Raw genomic sequence first — 26,917 nt, forward strand, 5'->3', positions numbered from 1 at the left:
TAGATATGTTCGATCCAGCACTGAACAGCCTGTACTAACGATCATAGCAGGCTGGACGCTGGAGGCAGGAGGCTGGGCAGGCGGGCACTGTCAGCGCAACTTCCTACGTCGCATGCCTGCGCCGCCTGCTTCATTCATAAAGTGGGAGGAGCAGGCACTTGACGTAGGAATTTACGCTGCCAGTGCCCGCCCGCCCAGCCTCCTGCCTCCAGCCTGCTATGGTCGTAAGTACAACTGCTCAGTGCTGGATCGAACATATGTATAGTTAACCATTGCCTGCCTGCAGTTACAGTAGATAGCATTAGTTCAGTGAGTGGGGCCCGGTGCAATAGAATAAAGTGACTGCACCGGGCCCCGCTGCCATACCAAAACTGTGCGGCTTGCGGTCGGCGGTGTATCAGTGTAAAAATGGCAGCCTTCGCCCCATAAGATGCACTGCCATTTTCCTCCCACTTTTGGGGGGGGGGAAAGCGCGTCTTATAGGGCGAAAAATATGGGTACTTCTAATATACTTTCATAGAAAGTATATTATAGTGCATTTGTATTGTGCAGCAGTTGTGTGCGGTTCTGCTGCGATACTGCAGCTATACAGAGGGACAAACACTATTGGAACAAATAATTTCTACTGGTGTGATTTACCAGTTGCCCCCCAAAAAAACAGATTGAAGCAGGGGTGCTATATACCAATAATATACTTTCTATATAGTGCATTTAGGTAGTGCAGCATTTGTTTGCGGTTTTGCTGAGTTAACGCAGCTACACAGAGTGAAAAACACTATTGGAAACAATCATTTCTACTGGTGTGATTTACCAGTTGTCCCACAAAAAAATTGCTGTGATGTCACAAGTATCAATCACAAATATCTCATGAGACCTTATAAAATGTAAAGTTGTGTGTACCACGAAAAAAAACTAAAACGCATCATTAGGGATTTTTGCAATGGCGCTTTTTAAACGCTCGATCTGCATATACAGCGATTGTTATAACATGCATGTGAAATGTAATCAAATACACTGCTTTAATGTCAAATTACTTACAGTGATCAGAAATTCAACGTCGTGAAAATTGTTGCCAACCATCTTTTCTGATCGCATCCAACTTCGGTCTGGTGGAAACCAGTTGCTGTAGTAGGCCGTGCCTATTTTGTGCATGCGCATACGTGAAAATTACATTGCCGATATTTCGCATTGAAAAAAATAATAAATGGAGATCGCAAATTCGAATAATACCTCTGGTATATCACTGTCCATGTTGGGGGACTATTTGTGCACTTCTAGTAAGTATTTGGTGGCTGCAAATATGACCTGAAGGTTTTCCAGGTTCGCCTGCCTTTAAAGTGAATGGGGCTCGCTGCGAACTTGCGGTTCGCGAACATTTGATCGCGTTCGTGTGATCGCATTCGCGAACCGGCCTGGACCGATGTTTGTCCATCACTAGATATACTTACCGTTCTGAAGTTGCGTAGATTCTGGTCACATGACACTCCTAAAAAAAATACAGCTTCTGCCGAAGCCACTTCCTTTACCTGGTTTTCGATCTGGTCTATGGATGGAACGCCACGTCTGCTGTGGACTGGCAAGAACTACTCCTCTCTATGGCACATGTGCAAACTCCTGAATCGACCTCATCTGCGCATGTGCCAGGGAAAGTAAATATTCTGGGTATGTCCAAAGTAGAAATGACGTTCAGTCCAAAGCCCAGGCCGGTAAAGAACCTGGTAAAGACCATGACAGAGGAGTGTCAGACGACCAGGTTCCTGAGCAGTTGATCCATGTCACTTTGTAATGGTAAGTATATTGCAAACTTTCTCCTACAGGTGTGTTATGTTTGATGCTTAGTGGTCCCGGAAAACCCCTTTAAGCTATAAATTGGTAAATGCCAATTACATATTATGATCTCTGTGTGGCAGGTGCAGCACTATGAAGTGCCTTTTGCGCTGTGGCATTAGAAGAATTTTGATATCTCTGACTTTTAGTCTAACCAGACTGTCTGTTATTCTGTAATTCCTCTAGCGCCATTCTATGGAAACAGTAGGTTTAAAGAGCACACCAAATGCTTGAAATAACTTCTTTATTAACTTCAACTTTTCTTCATATATAACACTGCCGCCTCCGCAGCAGATAGTCCATGTACAAAATACGTGTTGAAAAGATATCATAAAATGGCGGTATGCATAAGATGGTGGTTCAACTGTTCAATCTTGTCATTCAACATAAAATGGTGAATATATTTCTCTCTTCAGTATCTGTACTCTCACTTTAAGTTATTTAAGCACTTTATGATCTCTCTGAGAGGTATATCTGAGGTCTAACTAATAGTTCTACTTGCTGAATTTGGTTGCAATTGGCAGTATGCAGTTAGCAGTAACTATTTGCAGACTGGTTGAGTATGATCTGGTATGGTTGTATGCAATTTGGTTTGCAATATGGAATTTTAATTTGGATTGTGAACTTTGTAGTTTGCAATTGGTGGAACTGTAAGTAAACACACATATAACTGGTTCAGTATACAGTTCTAATCACTATATTAACAGTAGGAACATTATATAACTTGCTGGTAGCCGCCGCAAAAAACCGCCCCCTCGTCCTGTTGATTGAAAGGGCCAGCCGCGATCTCCTCCTCCGGCCGGCCCTGTCAGCATTTCAAAGATCGCGCGCCTGTGTTCATTCGGCGCAGGCGCTCTGAGATGAAGAGACTCGCCTCCTCAGTACTCCCTCAGTGCATTCCCTTTCGGTGATGTCATCGGCGCAGGCGCTCTGAGATGAGGAGGCTCGCCTCCTCAGAACTCCCTAAGGCCCCTTTCACACGGGCGAGTTTTCCGTGCGGGTGCGATCCGTGCGGCGAACGTATGGCACCCGCACTAAATCCTGACCCATTCATTTCTATGGGGCTGTGCACATGAGCGATGTTTTTAACGCATCACTTGTGCGTTCAGTTGAAATCGCAGCATGCTCTATATTGTCCGATTTTGACGTGACACAGGCCCCATAGAAGTGAATGGGGTGTGTGAAAATCGGATGGCATCCGCAAGCAAGTACGGATGCCGTGCGATTTGCACGCACGGTTGCTAGGAGACGATCGGGATGGAGACCCGATCATTATTATTTTCCCTTATAACATGGTTATAAGGGAAAATAATAGCATTCTGAATACAGAATGCATAGTAAACCAGCGCTAGAGGGGTTAAAAAAAATAAAAAAAATTTAACTCACCTTAGTCCACTTGCTCGCGAAGCCCGGCATCTCCTTCTGTATCCTCTGCGCTGAAGTTGAACAGGACCTGGGGTGAGCTGCTCCATTAAATATCAGTTAAGGACCTTCGATGACGTCACTCCGGTCATCACATGGTCTTTTACCATGGTGAATCACCATGGTAAAAGATCATGTGACGTACCATGTGATGACCGGAGTGACGTCATCGAAGGTCCTTAACCGATATTTAATGGAGCAGCTCACCCCAGGTCCTGTTCAACTTCAGCGCAGAGGATACAGAAGGAGATGCCGGGCTTCGCGAGCAAGTGGACTAAGGTGAGTTAAATATTTTTTCTAGCGCTGGTTTACTATGCATTCTGTAGTCAGAATGTTATTATTTTCCCTTATAACCATGTTATAAGGGAAAATAATACAATCTTCAGAACATCAATCACAAGCCCGAACTTCTATGAAGAAGTTCGGGTTTGGGTACCAAACATGCGCGATTTTTCTCACGCGAGTGCAACGCATGACAATGTTTGGCACTCGCGCAGAAAAAATCGCGCATTTTCCCGCAACGCACCCGGCTCTTATCCGGGCAAAAAAACTGACGCCCGTGTGAAAGAGGCCTAAGTGCGCCTGCGCCAATGACATCACCGAAAGAGAAAGACATCATCAGCGCAGGCGCACTGAGGGAGTGCTGGGGAGGCGAGCCTCCTCATCTCAGAGCGCCTGCGCCAAATGAACACAGGCGCGCGATTTTTGAAATGCTGACAGGGCCGGCCGGAGGAGGAGATCACGGCTGGCCCTGTCAATCAACAGGACGAGGGGGTGGTTTTTTGCGGCGGCTACCAGCAAGTAGACCTAATTTACATATTATAAAAGTTTGTTTTTAGAAGAAACTGCTGAAGGAAAGTAAGTAACACCATTATATTTTCATATATCGCAGTATAAGGAATTTAACTAGCCCCCCAAAAAAAATTACTTTAGTGGGGTGACAGAAGCCCTTTAAAGGCATATTATCTTTTCTGTGAACACAATATATAACAGTTATATGACATCCAAACATGAAGTCACTGTAAATAACTCAGCTTTTGTCTTTAACACACAAACATAGGAATTGCATTAAGGTTATTGGCAGTTTAGCTGTATAAACATATAAGCTATACTAGCAACCTAGGACAGGTCTTAGCTGGCCAGCTACACGCTCGGTGTTCTCCCCAGTTGTCTCTTTTTAGGGTCATTGAGCAGGTGCTAATGTCCCACCGACTTCAACTCTCTTAGCTTATCTTGGACCTTATTTCGTTATTGCCCGATTCCAGGGATGGTCAGATAAAGTCAGATAATTATAGACTTTTAGAGCCATATAGTACAATCTGAGCACTGTGGCAATGTGACTAGTGATGAGTGCAGTAAAGACCCGGGGAAGCATGAAAAAAGGGGGTTTGCACCAGGAGCGTGTCACCAAGGGGCCCGGCCTTGGTGGAGTAAAGGCCCTAGATATAGGTGGCCACCAAGTTAGTTGTTGGACACCAAGACAGTTAGCTTAGCTGGCTTCAGCTAGTCCGGGGCTGGCTTTTACTGGGAACAGGCAATGTGTTGGGTGGGTGCCTGTTCCCCATGCTCCAGTATGGGATTTTGGAATATGCCCATGTCCAGGGATGGTATGTAATCCTGTTGGGTGTGGCTCCCAGTCTGGGGAAGGAGACAGAGTTTTTGTGAAACCCAGTCCTGCTGGAGGCTCTGTGTTCTCAGCTGGGCTGGCTGAGGGGCCACGGGGCTAGGTGCTAGCCAGATTGTTGGGGGATGCCGTGACGCTTGGGTGCAAGTGGTCACAAGGCTGGAGTCGGGAGGACTACTGGGCCACACTCCCCCATAAAGGCACTGGACTTTAGACCGTGTGTGAACGGTGCTCTGTACAGCCAGGAGGCTGATGGACATTGGGTTGGGAAAGCCGCATGTTATGATCGTGTGTGAACAGTGCTTTAGGTGAGTCAGGTTATGTTATGTTTAGTTAGAGCCCAGCCGGGCAGGTGTTTATTTTGTATCATTTATGTTTGTTTTGCTGAGGTGCCAAATAAACCGATGTTTGGACCTGAAACTTGGTGTCTGGCGAAGATACTTGTGTGAATGACCCCCAGAAAAGAGCTAACCCCCCACAGCACCCATTCAACATTTTTATGATTCCACTTCTGTATTGTCTGGGTTCTGTGCTGGCTTGAAGAGTGACTGGTAGCGTAGGGCGAGAACAGGGGAACGGGCACTCCTTCTTGGATTTGGTAAGGTTCCCAGTCAGTCATTCATAATATGACAAAAAGTTTAATAGGAAAACCCTTAGATTATTGAGAACTGAGATCAGGAAGCACATCCCTCCTTTTTTTTATTAGAAAATACCATCACAGACCGGTTTTACCATTTGATATCTTGTGCCGTTTATTAGCGAAGCTGACAGCTGCACCCCGGGGCGTTTTCCGCGCCATGTTTCATCTTTCTGGCTGCAGCTCATCGGTAATGAGGAGAAGTGAGCTGGGATTTGGAGAGGTGAATCTTCTCAGCCGTACTGTGCAGACTCAATTAGCTGCTGAACACCATAACACACCGTCCGCACTTCTCAATTATTGATCTCATCCTCTGTTTTTATCCTCCTCCCGTGTGCTGAGAGCAGTAACATAGATGTGTTTCTTCTACCTGGATCCTGCCGCTGATCCCGCTGTTTGCTTTCACAGACGTAACTTTCAAAGCTTATGTGTATAGACTTTCATCTGGATTCTAACAGCTACAGAGGTGTGAACCAAGCCCTAGTGCTGAGCGTTCAGATAAAAATATCTCTCTCAATATAGAAATTTCCAAGCCAAACCTGACGTGTGATCCATTTTTTTTGTAGGATTGCTAGTCAGGTTGCATATTTGTTATCCCGAGTGGTTTCTATCACTACAAGAAATGTGAAAAAGGAACTGCCTCCGTAAGGATAATAATGGCACATAAATAGGATGTGCTATAAATGTTTGATAGGTGTGGGTCCCACCTCTGGGACCTGCTCCTAGACGGTGGAGAAAAAGATCTGGATTGCACATCCACATGCCATGCCTTGATCTATTGCTTCCAGCGTTGTTTATAAACTAACCACAAGACACTTTGGGGCACATTTATTAAAGGGGTTATCCCATCTTAGACAATGGGGGCATATCGCTAGGATATGCCCCCATTGTTTGATAGGTGTGAGTCCCACCTCTGAGACCCGCACCTACAAGGAGAACGGAGCCGGGGAGAGTTGTGGCTGGAGGTTTCCCTGGGTCCGTCCACCACCAGGCGCAGCTCCCCGCCTCTCCCATTGAAGTGAATGGGAGCGCACCGCGCATGCGCGGCCACCACTCCCATTCATTTCTATGGGGCCGACGGAAATAGCTGAGCCAGCGCTTGGCTATTTTCGGCGGCTCCATAGAAATTAATGGAGGGCGGCTGCGCATGCGCAGTCCGCACTCCTCAACTTTCTCCACTCTGTTCTCCTTGTAGGTGCAGGCCTATCCATAACTTTGGCACATCCAGCGCCAGTTCTAAATGTAAGACAGATTTCATGCTGTTATACATTTAGACTATTTTCTCCTCCTTAGGCCTCATGCACACGACTGTTCCGTTTTTTGCAGTCCACGTGTGCCTTCCGCAATTTGCAAAATGGAACGGGCGGTCCATTGTAGAAATGCCTATTCTTGTCCGCAAAACGGACAAGAATAGGACATGCTATATTTTTTTTGCGGGGCCATGGAACGGAGCAACGGATGCGAACAACACACGGAGTGCTGTCTGCATCTTTTGTGGCCCCATTGAAGTTAATGGGTCCGCACCCGAGCCGCAAAAAATGCGGCTCGGATGCGGACCACAACAACGGTCGTGTGCATGAGGCCTGAAACAGGTGTAGAAAATGGTAAATGAGATGGGCCTGCCAGTCCATCCCCTTCCCCGCCCACGCTATATCCACAATTTCAGACCTGGCGTGAGCAGGGAAAAGGTCTGCGCCTGAAATACGCCTAATTTAGGTGTATTTAGGTGATTTTGCTAAAAATGCATTGACCCACTCTCCACGTCAAGATGGCCTTTATTTAGTGGGTCCCTACTCTAATTTGGCACAGCACTACATGGCGACTACCGCTGCCGCAACACAGCACCTGCAGGCGGTAAAACCGAGCAGCCCGACAACACCCCTGCTGTCAGTCTAAGCCCCCACAGCATCACAGCAGCTACAGCTACCATGCAGCACCGCACAATGTGAACAGAACTCTGACCCCGCCATGAATGAAGGGGATGGCATGCATGCGCGGCTTTGTCCATTCACTGCCGTGGGACTTCTGAAAGTACCTGGCCACTGCATGCATGTGCAGTGTCCACTCCATTCACTGCCTTGGGACTTCTGAAAATAGCCTCTCTTTTCATGGCAGGGTCCCGTTCTTGAGATACAAGCGGGTTCCAGAGGTGGGACCAGCCCATATCAGACATTTATGGCATATCCTATCAATAAGCAGAATATCCTTCAGCAGTATTTGTAAGGACATTGCTGCTGTGATGTTACTCAACTCTTAAGTACTCAATAGTAATGCAAGAGTAGTATCAAATTATAAGAAGCATTCAATATTAATTTTGCATCTAATGTTGGTACCTGCAAACATCTCAGGGGTTTGCCTTGAAATAACATTGATGGCTTATCTGTAAGATAGACCATCACTATGTAATTTGTGGGAGTGGGGTCCCTTGAATCCCCACCAATCAGCAAAATAATGGACCTACAATGCCTGTTGCAGCACTACAGTGCCTTTACTGTGGTACCCAACACAGCGCTGTCCATGTGGTTGTGTCTAGTATTTCGCCATTCAGTCCAATTCTACAAGTTGCCCCCCTCTAATCACACATTGACGACCTGGCCTAAGTAAAAACCATTAATGTTCGATCCCCTTTAGAGTTTTTCTTTTGAGTAAAGGCTGTTACTGAGTTGTCTTGGTCTTTCGGAGGCTGAATATCCAGTGGAAACAACCACTTATGGCCACCATGATGTCAGAAAGCTCAGGATGAACAGTTTAAAGGTTATGTACACCTTTGAAGGCAATTTTTGTTAATGATTTCATTTTACTAATTTTTGGCTAAAATGTTTTGAATTGGCCTTTATTAAAAATATTGAGCCATTCTGTCACAAAGGTTAACAGTTTTTTTTAACTGTGTGACTGGCACTTTCACTTTATGCCGGTCATCTAATAATCCTTATCTCTAAACTACTAATAGGTCATAAAGACTTATTTAAACCACATTCTTATCAGTAAGATAAGAGCTGAGCTATAATGAGTGTTTATAATGTCAGAGAGCAGAGATAAGGAGCCGGTCAACTCCCCAACTGACGGAAAAGAGAGATAATCCAGAGGCTGCTTCTAGAGCAGCTCAGCTATTTACAGAAAAAAAGGACTCCATATTTTTAATAAAGACTAATTTAAAAAATGATTTTTAGCTTAAATTAAGTACAATGCAATGATAAAAAGAAATTGCCTCCAAAGGCGTACATAGCCTTTAAAGTCATGTGATTATACCCAATTAGCAAAGCAGCATCTATGACTGCAGTCCATGAATATTACCTGAAATAGCTTAAAAATTAAAATGAATCAGAATCTGGTGGGGAAGTGATAGGGTGCTGTTCCCACTAACATGACTGCTACCACCAATCACTGGCCTCAGAGGTCACTTGTGCATGAACAGCTTTTGACAGCCAGTGATTGGCTGCAGTAGTCAATGGCACCTTACCACTCCTGGTTTACTGGGGACCAGAACAGGGCGAGGATGGGAGCCACTTCGCTGGATCAGTGGGACCTTTGTAAGGTAAAGGGGTTCTTTTTTATTTCTCCCCTTATCCCCTCTGCTTAATTTTTATTTTTGATCAGACAGCGCCTTTAATAATAAGTACTGTACCTTTATACATTAATTTTATTGTTTGTTTTTTTTCTCTGCTTTAGCGCATTCCCGTTTGCGTTCCGCTCAATCTGGAGACTAATTATGAACTTCTGTACCTGGCAGAACAATTCACAGGGATACCTGTTGTATATCTGAGATTCAAACTCCCAGATGTTACCAGGTAAGTAGAGGCAATTCTTTACTGCCAGTATACAGTATTATTAAAGGGATTGTGCTGCTTATATCGCTAATCCCCTATCCACAGGATTGCCGGGCTGTCCATGAGAATGGAGTGGTGATGTGCATGCATGAGTATAGGACTGAGGCCTACAGTATTCATCTCAGTCCCATAGAAATAAATGGGGCAGTGGTCAAGTATGTGCTCCGCATTCTCATGGAGTTTGGCGTCACTTGTGGATCCTTATTCTCACGATTGCTGAGGTCCCAATGGTTGGAGCACTTATCTACTATCCATGAGGAACTGGAGGTCATTTACAAAGGCTGTACAAACTGATATACAATAGTTTGTGCAAAGTTTTGTAACTTTTTGCCTTTCTCCACTGCCCTAAACACATTTTTAAAAGAGGACGGAGCTTAGTAGAAGGGGGCACGGTCACACCAGAAACTGGCGTAAATTATAACTGAAATCATCCAGCTAGTGTAGGTTGCAGTTTCTGACACATGGACATCACAAATTCTTCTGATGTATTAAGAAGCCCATGGTTCTTAATAAATTGGTCGCATCGTACACCAGCTGACTTTTGACTAACACTAGCTTGAGAAATGCCAGACTTTGGTATTTTACCCTAAAAACAGTGGTTATGGAGTACCTCTGTAATATGGAAGCATCCAACATATAAAATTGGATGCCCATGGATTTATAGCATGTGCCCATAGCAATGTTTGGTCTCTGTGTAATGGAGCCATACAACATGGATCATTAAAGCAATCCTCTGGTTCAAGAAAAAAAAATAACATTAACCGTGGAATGAACAGAACACTTACCTGCTGCCCATCTTTTCACCACTTCAGATGCAGATCCTCCAATTACTGTGCATCTCTTCTGCCATCCAAGATGTCTGCACCGCTTCTCAGACTACCTGGTGCATACAGCGCATTTGGTAGTCCAAGGACTTGCTGCTGCCCTCAGATTGGCCAACACTGCTCATGTCCAATCTGAGGGGAGGGCAGAACAAGCAGGAGGTGTGCATCAGGTAGTCCGAGAAGCGGAGCAGCCATCTCGGGAGAAAGAAGAGGAACCTGACAATCAGCAGATCAAACCATGATGCCTAAATGCTCCTTTACACACCCTGATGTAGCTGATGGGAAGGAAGTGTTCATCCCAACAATCGCCTACTAGTCAGTGGAAGTGACCTCTACATTTACATGCGATCTCCTTCTCAGTATGGGGAGGAGCGATCGCTAATGCCAATGCTCATACCCATACAGAATTTTGTTTGTGGGCAGCCAAGGCGGTTTAGACAGCCCAATCTGCTGGCCAAGAGCAATGATTTAGGTGACTGCACCAATGGTTCTATTACCCGATGAGCAAGCATTTCATTGGGTAATCGGCGCAACCTTTAAATGGGCTGATTTCTTACTAACGCTCATTAGCGATAATCTGCCCGAATATCGGGCAGTGTAAATGGTCTCAGAGTGCCCCTATACTGGGTCCATGTACAAGGCAGTGCTTTGTATATGGAGCCCTTTCGTTGACTGGCAGTTGTGGGGAAGATGAATTTCCCTTGAAGCGTGTGTGATTATTACTGGACAACATCTTCTAAAGTTTGCCATCCCAATAGTGACATGACATTAGGGAACTAGTATGTAATCTATATTCCAATACAGTGGTGTCTAGGCTGTGGATCTTCAGGTTTTATAAAACTACAACTCCTATCATTCCCTGATAACTTGCAGCTAAGAGGGCAGGGAGATGTGTTTAGACAACAGTTGGAGAGCCACTAACTGGGAGACTAATACAGAATATTGTGCAATGTAGTGCTGTTTATCTGCAAGATAGTTTGCTGTCCACCCAGTATACCGAGCAGAACTCAATTTGCTGGTGAACCAGAACTGGTCTCATTGGGACTGCTCATAACAGCTTCTCCATTTTACAAAGCAATTATTGTAAAATTCACTTTCCAAATAGGTTTTCAGCAGAGTTTGACTTCCGTACATATGATGGAGAGGGGGTGATTCTGTATGCGGAGTCTGCCGATAGCACCTCGTGGTTTCTACTGGCACTGAGAGATGGAAAGATTGAAATTCAATTCAAGAATGACTTATGGACCAAAGTTACATCTGGTGGGAAAGCAATCAATAACGGACAGTGGCATATAGTAAGACGGCTCTTCAATTAGACTTATTGATTTTACTGCTATCAACTATATTTTTTTCTTTTCTTTCCTAATTTGTACACACTTAAAGGGGTTTTCCGAGATTCTGATATTGATGATCTATCTTCAGGATAGGTCATCAATATCATATTGGGTGTTTGATCCTGGCTGTCCAGCTGTCTACACTTCCTGGTCTTTACTACACTACGTGCTACTATCTCCTGTGGATTGGTGGCTTAGAGTAATTACAAGTACTTGCTCCATTCAAATGAATGGAGCGAGTGCTTGTTATTACACTGCACTACTGAGATGAAGTGCAGTGTAATGAACAGGAAAAGGTGATGCCTCCTCTTCAAACAGCTGATTGGTGGGGGTGCTGGGTGTTGAACCCCTGCCAACCAGATACTGATGACCTATCCTGAGGGTAGGTCATCAATATAAATCACTGTATAATATACTGTAATATGCATAAACTGTATGAATGGGATTATTAAATACAGGACAGTATTTGTTAAGGGGTTTTTCAGGAATTATATATTGATAACCTATCCTCGGGATAGGCGTCAGTATCACATGGTTGGGCCACAGCACTCAGAATGTGGCCTCTTCATTGCATACCAAGCACAGCACTGTACATTGCATAGTGGCAGTTCTTGGTATTGCAGCTGAATCCCATCACTTGAATGGAACTGAGCTGCAGGAAGGCCATGTAAACAAAGGGCTCAATGTCATAGACAAAGAAAGAGGCTGCTGCGCACTAGAGCCCCTTCCAGCAGCTGATTAGTGGGGATGCTGGGAGCTGGACCCACACTGATCTGATGTTGATAACCTATCCTGTTGATAAGTCATTAGTATAAAATTTTCAGGAAACCTCTTTAACCCTCCTTCTTATCTAGCTGCTGTTTTAGTTTTGCTAGTTCCATGAATTAGTTTAAAGGCAATGTTCCTTATTCTCCATCTGACTATTTTCTATATCTGTAGAAGATAAATGTCTGATAGAAGTGGGTTCCAACTCTGGGGCCAGCACCTATGTCAAAATCAAGTATCCCCCAAACCTAGTCCCACAAGTTGGGATCTGCATTTATCAGACATTTATAGTGTATCTGGTTAAAAAGCCATATGTTTCTGAGATGGGAATACCTCTTTTATTTTGAGTAAGCTCTTCTTATTTTCTATTTTTATAGAAGCTAGGCCTTCCACCAATTTCCCCCCCAAAATTGTCCTAGTCCTTGGCACAGGGCACGGTACCTTACATCGTCATTGGTGTTGTTCATGTGTGGCCTTTACTGCATCTGCCAATCCATGAAAGAAAGGCCACGTTTATAAACCCGTGGTACTAGCCACATCAGCATTGTGAAAGGATAACAGTAAAAAATAAAGGCATTTCATTAACACATTTACAGTAGATGTCTAAAATGTCTATGTTTTATGCTCAGAATTTAGGCAAAGCCTATGACGGAAGTGATCACACATCCATACGCTATAGAGACCTATGGTTATTAGCTCAGGATCTGTGCTCTGGTCATGGTATATCCAGGTCTTTCTTCACCTAACCTTGTCTTTCCATTGCAAACATGACAGAAGCTGTTAACTGTTTGCTTTTAGGTGTCCGTGGAGGAACTGGAAAACAGCATCAGTGTTAAGATAGCAAAGGAAGCCGTCATGAATATCAACAACCCCAAGTATCTGTTCAAACCTGTTAATGGTATTCTAGAAACCAAAGTCTACATCGCAGGATTACCACGGAAAGTGGAAAATCTTATTAAACCGGTAATTTCAAGGAATGTCTACTCTCTAATCCTCCATATGTGTAACTTTACTCCCTCTGTCCACTGGTTTTGCTAGCCTAGAAACAGTAGAAGGGAAGGCAAATGTAGTGAAGTAAGGCATGACTGCGGGATCAGACTACACAGGGTTTGTTTGTAGTCTGTAACTATGGAAACACCTAGATCTGCATACAGTATGAGCTATATACACAACACAGTAGACTATACATATGATGAAAGGAAATCTGTCACCAGTTGTATGCCCTTATCTGAGGGCAGCATAAACTGGAGACCCTGAGCAAAACGCTTGGTCTCTTATTTGACCTGTCCCTGCCATCAGTACTAAACAGCTACAGTACTTGTGCGAGCCAACCATTGGAACCTGCTTAATACACAGCATTCTAGGGAGTCCTCATATTCATGAGCTCCTCGCCCCCCTGCCTCCAGTCACCCAGCCCGTACCCCACTCCCCACTCTGGTATTAATAGAAAACACCTCTGTCAGTGGCAGGGTCGGGGGACGGGGGGGACGGGAGAGAGCTCATTATTTATGAGCAAGGGTGAACTGGGAACTTAAAGTGGCCCTTGAAAAAAAACTAAAAGCAGCCCCATATTGTAAGTGGGTCCACATTGACAGGGCCAACACAGTAGTCAGGGCTAGCAATACCTTATTGTGGCACAAAGCACCACCGAGCAGGATCAAATACCGCAATGCATCACAAAATAATGCCCCAGCAGCACAAAATAGGTCCCCAGAAGCTTCCCCTCTGTGGTGACATGTTCTATCCTCCTTCTCCAGATACCCAAGGCCACATACATAAGATCTTGACGCTCCCAGCGTTATATCAGGGTCCATTCACACGTCCGTGGAGTATTGCGGATCTGCAATACACCCGGCCAGCACCCCCATAGAACTGCCTATTCTTGTCCGCGGACAAGAATAGGACATGTTCTATTTTTTTTGCGGAGCCGCGGCCCGGAAGTTGAGGGCCGCGCTCCGGAAATGCGGATGTGGAGAGCACATAGTGTGCTCTCCGCATCAATTCCTGCCCCATTGAGAATGAATGGGTCCGCACACCCGTTCCCGATATTGCGGAATGGATGTGGACCCATTTACGGACGTGTGAATGGACCCTGACTCTGGGAGCATCATATCATTACTTATCTAGCTGGTGGCCATAAAGAGTGCTCAGGCGGCCCCCTGGGCAGAGGCCCACCAGGACGTTTCCCTGTATGGTTTATGGCCAGTCCACCCCTGATTATGAGGACTTCCTAGTGCAATGTGTATTGAGCAGACTCCATTCCTCGTCTCATGCTGGTGGTTTCAAGTAGGCTGGATCAGTTCAAGTAAGTGGTCCAGTGTTTTGCCCATAGTACAAGTCACCAATTTATACTGACCTCAAATAGGGGGGAAAAAACTGGTGACAGATTCCGTATGTGGTAAATCATAGATGATGACAGATATACTTTTACTTTTGTAGGCAAGGACAAAAGAAATGAGGAAAAGACAATGTAACAGATACAAGTAAACTTTTATTACTTTACTGCAATATGGATTTTTCAGCTGCAGTTACACATATCAGCAGGATTATAGATACTGTATTCGTATGTATTACCCCAAGGGATGAATGAGCTGCATGTCCCAATGTCACTAACCAGCCCTGTCACAATATTCAGTATTTTCTCTGTTTATTAGATGTATAACATTGGGTGGTGTCAGGTTTGTATTCGGAGTGTGTCTGTCACCGTATACCCTGGATCAGGTCTCGGCCCTGGATGTATTAGTGAGTCCTGCTCTGCCGTGTATGTTCTCTATGTAATATCTGTAGGCTTGTGCATTATATTTTTTTATATTTGCTAGCACTGCCTTAGATTACAGTCCTGGTCCCCCAGTTTGATTCCACGAGGGTGGTCCACAGAGAAGTCCCTCTGAGCCGCAGGTCTCTTCTCTGTGGTACACACAGACCCTGGCTCACGGAGAAGGAGACTTCTCAGTCCTCAGTGTGGCGTGTGGTTTATGTGCGGCACAGAGGAATCATACATGTGATTGTAGAGAGCCGGTCTCAGATAAGTGCGGCCGGGCTCCTCTGTATGTGCGGTGTGTGATCTACACATGTAACAGCAGAGGCTCAGTATTACAGAGCAGCCTGGGACACTGCATGACATCCGTCTCTACTGGTGGTGGTTTGTGTCCCTCTTCTCCTGCAAAGTGCTCATCCTGAAGCTCATATCTCTGAGTAATCTTCAGCTTCTTCCGGGGGCCGCATTTTATCCTTCTTCATCTTCCTTTACTCCTCCACCTCCCCCTTTTTCATCCACTACTTCTCCAGCTCCTTCTGTAGGGCTGAACCCGTACAATATTCAGTCTTGGTAAGACCACACGGAGCTGACGTCCCCTGTAGATGAGCCTGTTAGGCACAACTGGGTCCCTGCTGGGTGCGGCCGGGGCATTATTGCCATGTCCTAGAGAAAAGAGACAATTCAATAAATAATGTGGGTATATATTCCTATGGACATATAGATATATAGACACGTTGGCCCACATTTACTAAGATAAATGCACTACTTTATGGTGTTGTTGGCTCCAAAATTTTGGAGCTTCTCATTTTAAAAACATGTATTACTCACATATGCCAAAAAGAATGACCTTTTCTAACATCCTCAAAGTTTCCTATTTTAAGGATAGAACATGGACATGGCCATCTTTTATCTATCGTGTAGATTAAAAACTGAAATCCTTGATTCGGGTGGTAAAACCGGTGCAGATTAGGCCAATTTAGAGTTTCTGGTGGACAGATTTATGGGCCATGTGGACAGATTTTAGGTGGTGTAAAGTTAGATAAGAGTAAAGATGCCCCAGATTTATCATCCACCATCGGCCACCATGATGCAGGATGATACTTGTCAGTACATGATGAGATCCCACTATACGCCATAATCCGGTTTCAGTCTCTCACCCGACATTGTGAAATCCTCTGAGTTTCCGTCAAATACACAGTAAATTGCCGACTGATACAGGAACTGATACTGGAAAGTATTGGCTGCTTCTCCGTCGTCACTGTGTCTGAGGCGCGGAGCTTCTTCGCATTCCTTTACAGATTCTGAATCCATGGCAACGATTGTGATGTCATAAGATATCCAGGATGACATCATGTTAAAGGGGAAGCACTTCACATCATTCATCTGTGCTGCGTCTCCATCTAAATTTTTGTATATTGCTTTCATTGCTATTTCCTAATATGCTGTGAGCCCCTGATGGCTGCAATGGAGGAGCTGTCTGTGTCCTTTCAGGCACTGAGACCCTTTAGCTCTCGTTGGCCATGCTTGACTTTTCTTGGGAGACATCAGGTCAATCCATCGTCCATAGCTTATAATGGTGTCTCCCTGGTAAAGCTGAGCTTGGCTAATGGCCGCTGAAGAGCTACAGATCTTGGGCCGTGCCATAGTCCCTTCATTTTTATGATAGGAGGGGTCCTGAAGAATTGAATGCCCCATGATTACACATTTATGGTGGATCCCTCGCACCATGTAATTCACAAGCAATAGATTCTTTCCTTGATATCAACTGAAAACATGGCGGCAGTTGTAAATGGTTCAAACCAAGTGACAGACAGTGCGGGGGAATCACATATCAATTATGACTTGTCTATGACACTGGAGATATTTACTTGTGGTAGCGCGTGGAGCTGCATTTTCATACATTTTAGGGAACTGCGTCATGAGCAATTTCCTGAGGTCCAGAAATCCCTGATGGGGGTGCGTGACCTGGGCCCCATATGGTATAACATGGGAGGCTTCACTAGGAGGTGCATCACAGGTCACCATATGACCACATGCCAGCCTGATCAGTGGTACAAGGGTCTTACATAGGTCATGTATAGGTTCATACAGTATGTATTGACGTGTGAATAATGGATCATCTGGATTTGACATTTAGCCACTTGGTGAACAGGGCCCATCAGTTGTAATGTAACAACCTGGATACAGGGCATCACAAACTATACCATATAGGATCAGGCATAGGGATTATACTATAGCAGCTGGATGCTACAGAGGGCCCAGAAGGGAGAGGACCAGGCCAGCCGATAGCCCCGGTCAGCACACCCGGTGGAAACAACTATGTTTACCCAATGGGGGGAGGTCCCTCTGTCTCCACCAATCCACCTGATGGGAAGATGTTCTGTGGAGCAGCAGGAGAAGTAAATGTATTCCTTTTTACACCATCCCTATGCCATCTTATGGCTGACTCCTCTCAGCCATGCTCCTTTTTCTAGACATTTTCCAACACTGTCCAGGTAGATGAGTGTTCAGACAAATACATTTACAATAAAAAGCCCCTAAAACAAGACAAGCTTTACTTGGTGAAACGAATGTCAGGACAAGCACTTTTGTGGAGGAAAGGGTCAGGTAGTAATTTATTGCTCCAGACTGAACTGCAGGTCCTGATCCTCTGCGGTTACATGTACAGATCACAGATACAGAGATCATCTCTAGTACTCTACAATCACATGTATTCCTCTGTGCCGCACATAAACCACACGTCACACTGAGGACTGAGAAGACCGGCTCCTTCTCCGTGAGCCAGGGTCTGTGTGTACCACAGAGAAGAGACCTGCGGCTCAGAGGGACTTCTCTGTGGACCACCCTCGTGGAATCAAACTGGGGGACCAGGACTGTAATCTAAAGGAATTGGTAAAAGTATATAACATATAAACAAAGTCTAAATAAGTAACACAAGTCCTACAGATATTACATTGTGCCAACTGTGACACTGAGACCAATGCAGAGACCTGTTATATAGCTAAAATCAGGGGCGAGGGAAACGCCTTATGTATAAATCAGACTGACACCAGGACACGGTTCCCAAATGCAAAGCCGCTTACCACAGTGTGTTGTGTTGTGGGTGCGACACCGTAACAGACGTAAAAGATATGTGTCCTGATACAGGCACAGCTGTTCCCTCCTGCAATTGGGAATTTAAGGAATCCCACTTCAAAATGGTTAAATAGAAAAGAAAAAAGGGCAAGTCAAAGGGGGCTCGTCTAAATGGTTTATTAAGGCAAAGTAAAATAAAATATGGACATAAAAAGGCCTGTCAGCTTCATCAGGCATTAAGGGGTATACAGCGACATACACACTGTGATTAGAAAACTGACCCCAGGCTTTCTATAATAGATAAATCATTGCTGTATTTGACAGTAGGCAATGCAATCGATAGTTCTGTTTTATGGGATGTTCACGCATGGAAAATACACTGCACATTTAGAAAAGTTGACTGTAATGGACCTGTGCGTTTTTTCAAACTATGTACAGTGCATTCGGAAAGTCTTCAGACCCTTTCGCTTTTTACCCACCATTTTTGCAGTTGTCCACTAAGTAAGGAAAATCATTTATAAAGTTAAAATATAAAATGTGGTAACTATAAAGTTACGGGCAGCCATGTATTAATACAGCATTAGGCCTCATTCAGGCAGGTGTAATAAACCTGTGTTTTCCTGTCTTTTTATATATCAATGATCTATCCTCAGGAACGGTCACCAGTATCAGATTGGTGGGGGTCTGACACCCGCCCCTGACTTGTTGGGCTGTTTTATGAAGCCACCAGTGCCAGACTAAAGAATGGATGGAGCTGGAAGAAGAAGATGGCTCCATCCCTCCTGGGAGATGAGATGCAGTACACACAGTCCACACAGCTTTCTGCTTCCAGCTTCCTCCACTGTTTGGTTTCCGGTGCTGGTGGCTCCGATCAGTGGGGGTGCCAGGTGTCTGACCACCACCTATTTGAATTAAGGGTAGGTCATCCATATTGACAGACTGGAAAACCCCTCTAATCATATTCCCGATGTGACATCCAGATGCCCTCAGCTCTACTAAACCGCAGAATAAAGTTTGGTAAAACTGTGGGGAGTCAGGGCGTTACATCTGGACTCCAGAGAGTTAAACATCGGTACAATACCCCTGTTCAGATGAGGAACAATGCTGTATTTATACCTGGTAGCAAATATTTTCCTGACTTCCGTCTAGCTAGGTGGTTCTGTTCTCCCTATTGAGTCTGGCTCGGTTTGGCAGACAGACCCTGTATAGTGGTACATGAAGTCCCTGTGAACACTACATGTACTGCTGTATGGTGCCTCCGTGAGGCATCAAGTTCTCTCCTGAGTGTAATGCTTCTAGAGGAGAATGGTATTGTAATAGGTCATGTGTAGGAGCCTTGAAAACCTGTGTGCCTCCAATCAAGATCAGGATGGATGGACCCATTGTAGTCTAGAGCAGAGTACATGGGCCCCAACACTGTCAAATACCTTCACCCAGACATAGTCATCACTCTTCTTGCTGTCATATTCTTTCAGATTAACCCACGATTAGATGGATGCATCCGTGGATGGAATTTGATGAATCAAGGAGCTCTGGGGGTCAAAGAAGTTATTCAAGAAAAGCAGAGCAAGCACTGTCTGGTATCTGTACAGGAAGGTTCCTATTACCCGGGCGGCGGAGTGGCCCAAATTTATGTTAATTACAGTGAGTCATTCTATTACAATACATGGATTCAGAGTAAAGGGGTATTCCACCAATCTGAAGTTAAGTCTCTGTGAGACTGCCGGAGATAGCCAAGTACAGTGCTAAGCTATTTCCAGCAGGTCCCATAGAAATGAACGTAGCAGCAATGGGCATGTTCAACCTGCTGCTCTATTCACTTCAAAGGGCCCTGTGAGGTTTAAGGCCTTTCTCATAATAGGGGATACGTTTAAATTACTGGAATATCCCCTTAACTCCTTTAAAGCGGTTTTCCGAGAACTAAGAAAATGAAAATACATAAATATTACTTTAATATAAATATATTCCTGAATACCTTTCATTAGTTATAATGGTCTCGTTTTGTCTAGGGAGCACTGATTAGGAGAAACAATATGGCCGCCGTCCTATTAGTACACACAAAGTCTGTCCTAAACACACAGAAGGATAAGTTACTTTGCAGCTTTGAGGTAAAGAGCTGCTTCATCCTCCTCTCTGCTCTGCTTGTCAGGGATTATAATCCGGAATACAGTTTAATATGATAGTTAGCTGAATCTTTGTGGGACTGGAGTTCAAGAGGAGACATGAAGTACAGAGAGGACAGACTGTGGTAATGGAGACTGCATACAAGAGCTGCATCTGCTCATGAACTCCATTCCTACAGAAATTTTGCTAAAGATCGTATCATCTGTATTCAGGATCATAATCCCTGACAAGCAGAGAGGAGGATGAGGCAGCTCTTTACCTCAGTTTTGTGAAGTAACTTGTCCTCTTGTGTGATTAGGACAGGTTTTGTGTGTACTAATAGGACAGCGGCCATTTTGTTTCTCCTAATGATTGCTCCCAAGACAAAACGAGCCATTATAACTAATGAAAGGTATTTGGGAATATATTTATCATGAAGTAATATTTAAATATTTTCATTTTCTTAATTCCCGGAGAACCCCTTTAAGTTAAACACTATGGAGTTTGTAGCTCTCCTTTAAGATATTTCTTATCTTCTCTGTAGCAGATGACACTTCAGCTGATGGAGACTGGTCGGTAAATGTTACTCTGAACATTCGATCGTCTACAAGCACCGGGGTGATGTTTGCTCTGGTTAATGAAGAGACTGTTCCTCTTGCATTAGCCATTGAAGATCAGTCCTTTGATATTGTGCAGGTAAGTTTATAGATTTATAGGTAACAAAAAACAGCATTATCTAAAGTATTGTATAAAGAATGTGTAGTATCATAGTAAATACATGTAGTTACATTAACATTTCCGAAAAGGGAGTCTTTCACCTAAAATGACCATTATAGAACACTAACCCCATGATCTGCATTATAGTCCCCATATTTGAATGCTACTTACCGTATTGCTGTCCGTCACTTATTTTCGATAAAAAACACTTTTATTCAATATGTAAATTAGGTTCTTAAGGTGCCCAGGTGCGGCGTGCAAGTGGCCGGTGCCCAGGCCCCTCGTCGCTTTTAATATGAAAACCCTCCCCTTTCTCCCCTCTGGGGTGATCAGTAAGGTGAATTATACTTTCTGTTTTTAAACCCATTCTGCCCCTTATATAAAAAAAATGTCATACCCAGGGTCAACCTCTAGAACAAAATGAACATGCTATCTAGTAAAGTGAAGAAAGAAAGGGGCACTTTGTTACCAGGAGGACTGCACACCTCCAGTCACTTAAATTAGAACCTGCAAGGATCCCAAAATTGAGGACCCCATGATCAGAATGTTATGGCATGTCCTATGGAATTCCCTTTTATAGCCTGTAAGTCCACTCTAACCCTAAAATGTAGGGGTAATTGCTCATATAAGGAGTTGTCTGGATGGGGTTCTGTTTTTAAAGAGGGATCAGCAAGGCCTCATGCACACGAACGTATTTTATTTCTGTGTCCGTTCCGTTTTTTTTTTTGCGGACTGTATGCGGAACCATTCATTTCAATGGGTCCGCAAAAAAAACTGAAATCACTCTCTTGTGCATTCCGTTTCCGTTCCGCAAAAAAATAGAACATCTCCTATTATTGTCCGCATTACGGACAAGGATAGTACTGTTAGGGGCCAGCTGTTCCATTCTGCAAAATACGGAATGCACACGGAAGTCATCCGTATTTTTTGCGGATCCGTTTTTTGTGGACAGCAAAATACATACGGTCGAGTGCATGAGCCCTAATAGATTGCTATTTTGTTAGTTAAAATAAATGACTTCTGTCCAGAGTGTTCCCCTCATGACACAGGAAATCTCCCGTATTTCTACATGGTGACCAATGCAAAGTGTGACATGGGGGCGTTTGATGAAGGCCTTCTTCTTCAGAATGTGAAGAAAGACAATGGGGGAAATTTATCATGAAGGGAATTTTGGCATATTTCAAGTCCGTTTAGCTTGAGTCTGAGTTGACATAAGTTGCTCTAAATGTACAAAATGTTGCACAATGTTGGAAAAATTTGGTGCATCTTTCCGAAGAACACTTTTGTCTAGAGATTTTCCTCTATTTTCTATTTGCAAAACATTTTTTAAAAGTCGCAGTTGAGAAACCTGGTGTGCAACTAATTTCCGTAGCTAATGATGCAACTTTCCATCCACTTTTCAGATTTGTCATGAGTCGTCTATAATTCCAAAAACTTGCAAATGTTTGTTCAAAAATGAAATGTGCCAAAATTTGCAACTTAGTTTTGGCAGAAATCCGGCACCAATCAAATGATAACTCCCCTTCATTACATAAAACTCCATTAATTCGGCAACCAGCGGTTCAGAAATCCTGTTTTTGCAGCACGTGTCAAAAAAAAAACCGGATTCATTCTAGACCTGTTAATCAACCACTGACACCGGTCCTCGGGCTGAAACGTCAGATCCGGGGCAGCATTGTTGGGTTATTAAATATATTCCAAAAATTTCTAATCGTCTATTTCCCCTGTAGGACATTATTGTCAGCATTCACAGTATGACGGTGGCGCGGCTCACAACTAAAAGAATATGCACCGACAAGAATCTTTCCATAAGCTTCTCAGCCACAAAGTCAGCCGTGGGAATAACCTCCAATTCTTACACTGAAATTAACTACGTAGCCCCCGAAGAATTGAAGAAGCAGCTTGCCATTTTGGACCAGTCGATGAGAGCCCACGTGGACACATATTTAGGAGGCATTCCAGGTACGTCCCTGTAGCTGAAAATTATTAGGAAATGGTAAAGTCATGTTACAGTGACAGAAGCGTTACCCACTACAAGCTCTTGGTTGGGTTCCTGGTCATGAATCAGTAGGATGGCTTCTGGGGGCCTGTGATTTCTCTTAGACCTTCTCTATGAGGTTTTAAAAGGGCAGATTGGATATAGGAACAGTAAATGGTAAATCCCACAAAATAATAGCTTATTGATAAATGACATTAAAAAAGCAATAACTGAGTTATTATTGGGTGTTTTGATACTATCCAGGGTATGAGTGGCCCCAGCTACCGCATGATGACTGAGGCTCATTACAGTGCAATCTGTATGAGCTAGAGTTGTGGCTGCTGTATGACATCCCACTGCCCCTGTATGACATCACACTCCCCCTGTATGACATCACACTCCCCCTGTATGACATCACACTGCCCCTGTATAACATCACACTGCCCCTGTATAACATCACACTGCCCCTGTATGCCATCACACTGCCCCTGTATGCCATCACACTGCCCCTGTATGCCATCACACTTCCCCTGTATGACATCACACTGCCCCTGTATGACATCACACTGCCCCCTGCAATGCCATTATTTTGCCCCCTGTATGCCATCACACTGCCCCTGTATGCCATCACACTGCCCCTGTATGCCATCACACTGCCCCTGTATGCCATCACACTGCCCCTGTATTCCATCACACTGCCCCTGTATGACATCACACTGCCCCTGTATGACATCACACTGCCCCTGTATGACATCACACTGACCCTGTATGACATCAGACTGCCCCCTGCAATGCCATTATTTTGCCCCTAATACGCCATCACACTGCCCCTGTATGACATCACACTGCCCCTGTATGACATCACACTGCCCCCTGCAATGCCATTATTTTGCCCCCTGTATGCCATCACACTGCCCCTGTATGTCATCACACTGCCCCTGTATGCCATCACACTGCCCCTGTATGCCATCACACTGCCCCTGTATTCCATCACACTGCCCCTGTATGACATCACACTGCCCCTGTATAACATCACACTGCCCCTGTATGACATCACACTGCCCCTGTATGACATCACACTGCCCCCTGCAATGCCATTATTTTGCCCCTAATACGCCATCACACTGCCCCTGTATGACATCACACTGCCCCTGTATGACATCACACTGCCCCTGTATGCCATTACACTGCTCCTGTATGACATCACACTGCCCCTGTATGACATCACACTGCCCCTGTATGACATCACACTGCCCCCTGCAATGCCATTATTTTGCCCCTAATACGCCATCACACTGCCCCTGTATGACATCACACTGCCCCTGTATGACATCACACTGCCCCTGTATGCCATTACACTGCTCCTGTATGACATCACACTGCTCCTGTATGACATCACACTGCCCCTGTATGACATCACACTGCCCCTGTATGACATCACTCTGCCTTCTTCTCATTTCTCTTACTTGCTCCTGTGTTGTGTCTTCTCTTCTTCTGGAGCGGCTGGATGTTGTGTCTTCCCTTGTAAAGGAAGGTTTCAGGATTCATTCCAATCGCAGAGCAGATACCTGAAAGTGTGCTCAAAACTAGTTTATATGGCCTTACTATATAAGCCCGCCTGCCCCCGTTCCACGCTAGCTACGCCTCTGGTATTGCCTGCAGATCATCTCCACATTTTGAACATTGCTAGAATTGGTACTTAAGACGAGGGGTTATGGTTCTAAGAGCTCAGGGTCTGTGCACAGGGCAGATCATCAGTAAGGTGTAATAGGCTGGGAATCAAACCATATGGAATAGACTCTGGTGGCTGCTGACAAACAGAATATTGTCATTTAAAGGCTATGCACACCTTTATTAATTATTGATTTACATGTATGTAGGGCTAATAAACATTTTTGTAATGATTTATATTAAATATTTTGAACTTTTTGGCTTCTGCAGCTTCTATGTGTCACACTATAAAGCCGCTGATGAAAGCTGTTCTGTGAGAAACTTGTCAGACTGGCCACTCTCACCTCTGCTGTTCTCTCTCCCAAGCGGATTTATATCCAAATCAAAGTTCCGTCTTGAATTCGGCATCAATCATCTTGAAACAGAGTTTGGCCTCATGCACACGACCGTAGTGCTGGTCCGTATCCGAGCCGCAGTTTTTGCAGCTCGGATGCGGACCCATTCACTTCAATGAGGCTGCAAAAGATGCGGACAGCACTCCGTTCCGTAGCCCCACAAAAAAAAAAATAACATGTCTTATTCTTGTCCGTTTTGCAGACAAGAATAGGCATTTCTACAATGGGCCGCCCGTTCCGTTCCACAAATTGCGGAAGGCACACGGGTGGCTTCTGTTTTTTGCGGATCCGCAGTTTGCGGAGCGCAAAAAACTGAACAGTCATGTGCATGAGGCCGTTAGCAGAGGTCAGTGGGGTGACGTAGAACAAGCCACCAGATGGCCCGTCTGACGGACTTATCAGAGAACTGTTTTCTGCTGCTGCAAAATAGCAGAAGCCAAATGGTGCAAAATACTTAACAAAAACCTATTCCAAAAATGTTTACTGTCCCCAAATACATGTAGATTAATTATTTCAAAATGGCTGTGACGGCGTCCATAGCCTTTAACTTTATCATTTGGGGCTCTGTCTCCTCTAGACACATATTAATACATTAATTAGTACAGAATTTACAAATAACATGTTAGAAAGTGATATATTTTAAATAATCATGACCAGAGGCGTAGCTGCAGGGGAAGCGGCTGCTTTGCGGCCCTGACCCAGAAGGGGCCCATCCAGGAGGAGGAGGACTAAAAGATTTGGACACAATGAAATTATATACAGTGACAGTATAGACAGTGTATAAAACGGATGGAACAGCCACAGGAATGGGGGCGGCATGAAAGGAAGTTGTAAAAAAATTACTGGGGGAGGGGGGCCCCATTAAAAAATTTGCTCTGGGGCCCAGTCATTTCTAGCTACACCACTGATCATGACATATCTACAGGATATGCTGGGACCCTCATTTATTAGGAAAATGGAGTCCTGCAACCCCTGGTCACCACATTATATGGTGGATAACACAGTGTGTGCTCTTTATTGTTAGATATCCCAGTTACGGCTACTCCAATCTCCGCCTTCTACGTTGGCTGCATGGACATCGCCATCAATGGAAAGCTGGTCGACCTGGATGATGCCCTGCAGAAGCAAAATGACATTCGATCACATTCCTGTCCTCTGATTTCATAGTCTCAAGAGGGACTTGTCATACTTTTTTATATTTTTGTAGCATCTACTACTGAATTACCAAACATGACCAATAAGAGATGTGCCAGAATAACGTGTGCTCTTTTTAATACTCTGTGCTGTATCGTGTGCCGAAATTAATTTGTATTTTCAATTTTAGCAATATCGCAAGGACAAATCAGAAAATTGTAGCATTCCATTTAAACAAACATTTTATAGATTTTTTTTGTTTCTTATTTTTTTCTTGTGTTTTGTCTTTTCTGTTTTATGTCAGTTTGTCAGAGTAAAAGCTGAAGGCTCTGCAGCACTTTTTATTTAACCCCTTCATCCTAGGCATCCCAACATTTGGACCCCAACTAATCAGACACTGGTGGGATTACCTATTCTAATGCCATCATCAAAACACCTCTTTAACCTAAAGCACCCCTTTCTCCCTTTCATCTAATACTGTATACAGGTAGCCATATGGCCCTGTGTCACTAGGACGCCACTCTCTATTTTTATTAGGGGGCGGTGCTCTTCTATATCTGCGTCACTTTTTTCTGGAAGTTTATCTAATGTATATGGTTACTGCGTACGCTATGTGTTGGTGTATAAATTATAGTAAGTCATTGGGTATTTAATAGAACATGAACCAGTCCTATACTATGTCTGTAGCTTGTGAAGCGAGCCCCTGAGGAGCCAATGCAGAGAATGGGAGTGGTAGTGGCCCTGATTCTGCCACCATATGGCGAGGTATGGTGGGGGGTTATTTAGAAATTTATGGCTCTTGCAGGCACTTGTGGATATAGGTGTC

General features: G+C 44.4%; 1 protein-coding gene across 2 annotated transcripts in view; it reads left to right on the forward strand.

Moving 5' to 3' along the window:
- The window catches only part of LOC122933063 (vitamin K-dependent protein S-like), a 74,967-nt gene extending 48,546 nt beyond the window's left edge, over positions 1 to 26,421 (forward strand). Inside the window, exons 9-15 of one of the 2 annotated variants that reach the window (XM_044287810.1) lie at positions 9,180 to 9,298; positions 11,267 to 11,456; positions 13,059 to 13,223; positions 19,569 to 19,737; positions 20,744 to 20,892; positions 22,644 to 22,875; positions 25,982 to 26,421. In XM_044287810.1, the coding sequence (XP_044143745.1) occupies positions 9,180 to 9,298; positions 11,267 to 11,456; positions 13,059 to 13,223; positions 19,569 to 19,737; positions 20,744 to 20,892; positions 22,644 to 22,875; positions 25,982 to 26,124 (1,167 nt within the window). In that variant the 3' untranslated portion in view covers positions 26,125 to 26,421. Of the gene's footprint in view, positions 1 to 9,179; positions 9,299 to 11,266; positions 11,457 to 13,058; positions 13,224 to 19,568; positions 19,738 to 20,740; positions 20,893 to 22,643; positions 22,876 to 25,981 lie in introns of both variants that reach the window. The other variant, XM_044287809.1, reaches the window with a different exon arrangement.
- Positions 26,422 to 26,917: the final 496 nt, after the last annotated feature.

Source organism: Bufo gargarizans, chromosome 3, assembly GCF_014858855.1.
Source record: "Bufo gargarizans isolate SCDJY-AF-19 chromosome 3, ASM1485885v1, whole genome shotgun sequence".
In the NCBI taxonomy this organism is placed as follows: Eukaryota; Metazoa; Chordata; class Amphibia; order Anura; family Bufonidae; genus Bufo; species Bufo gargarizans.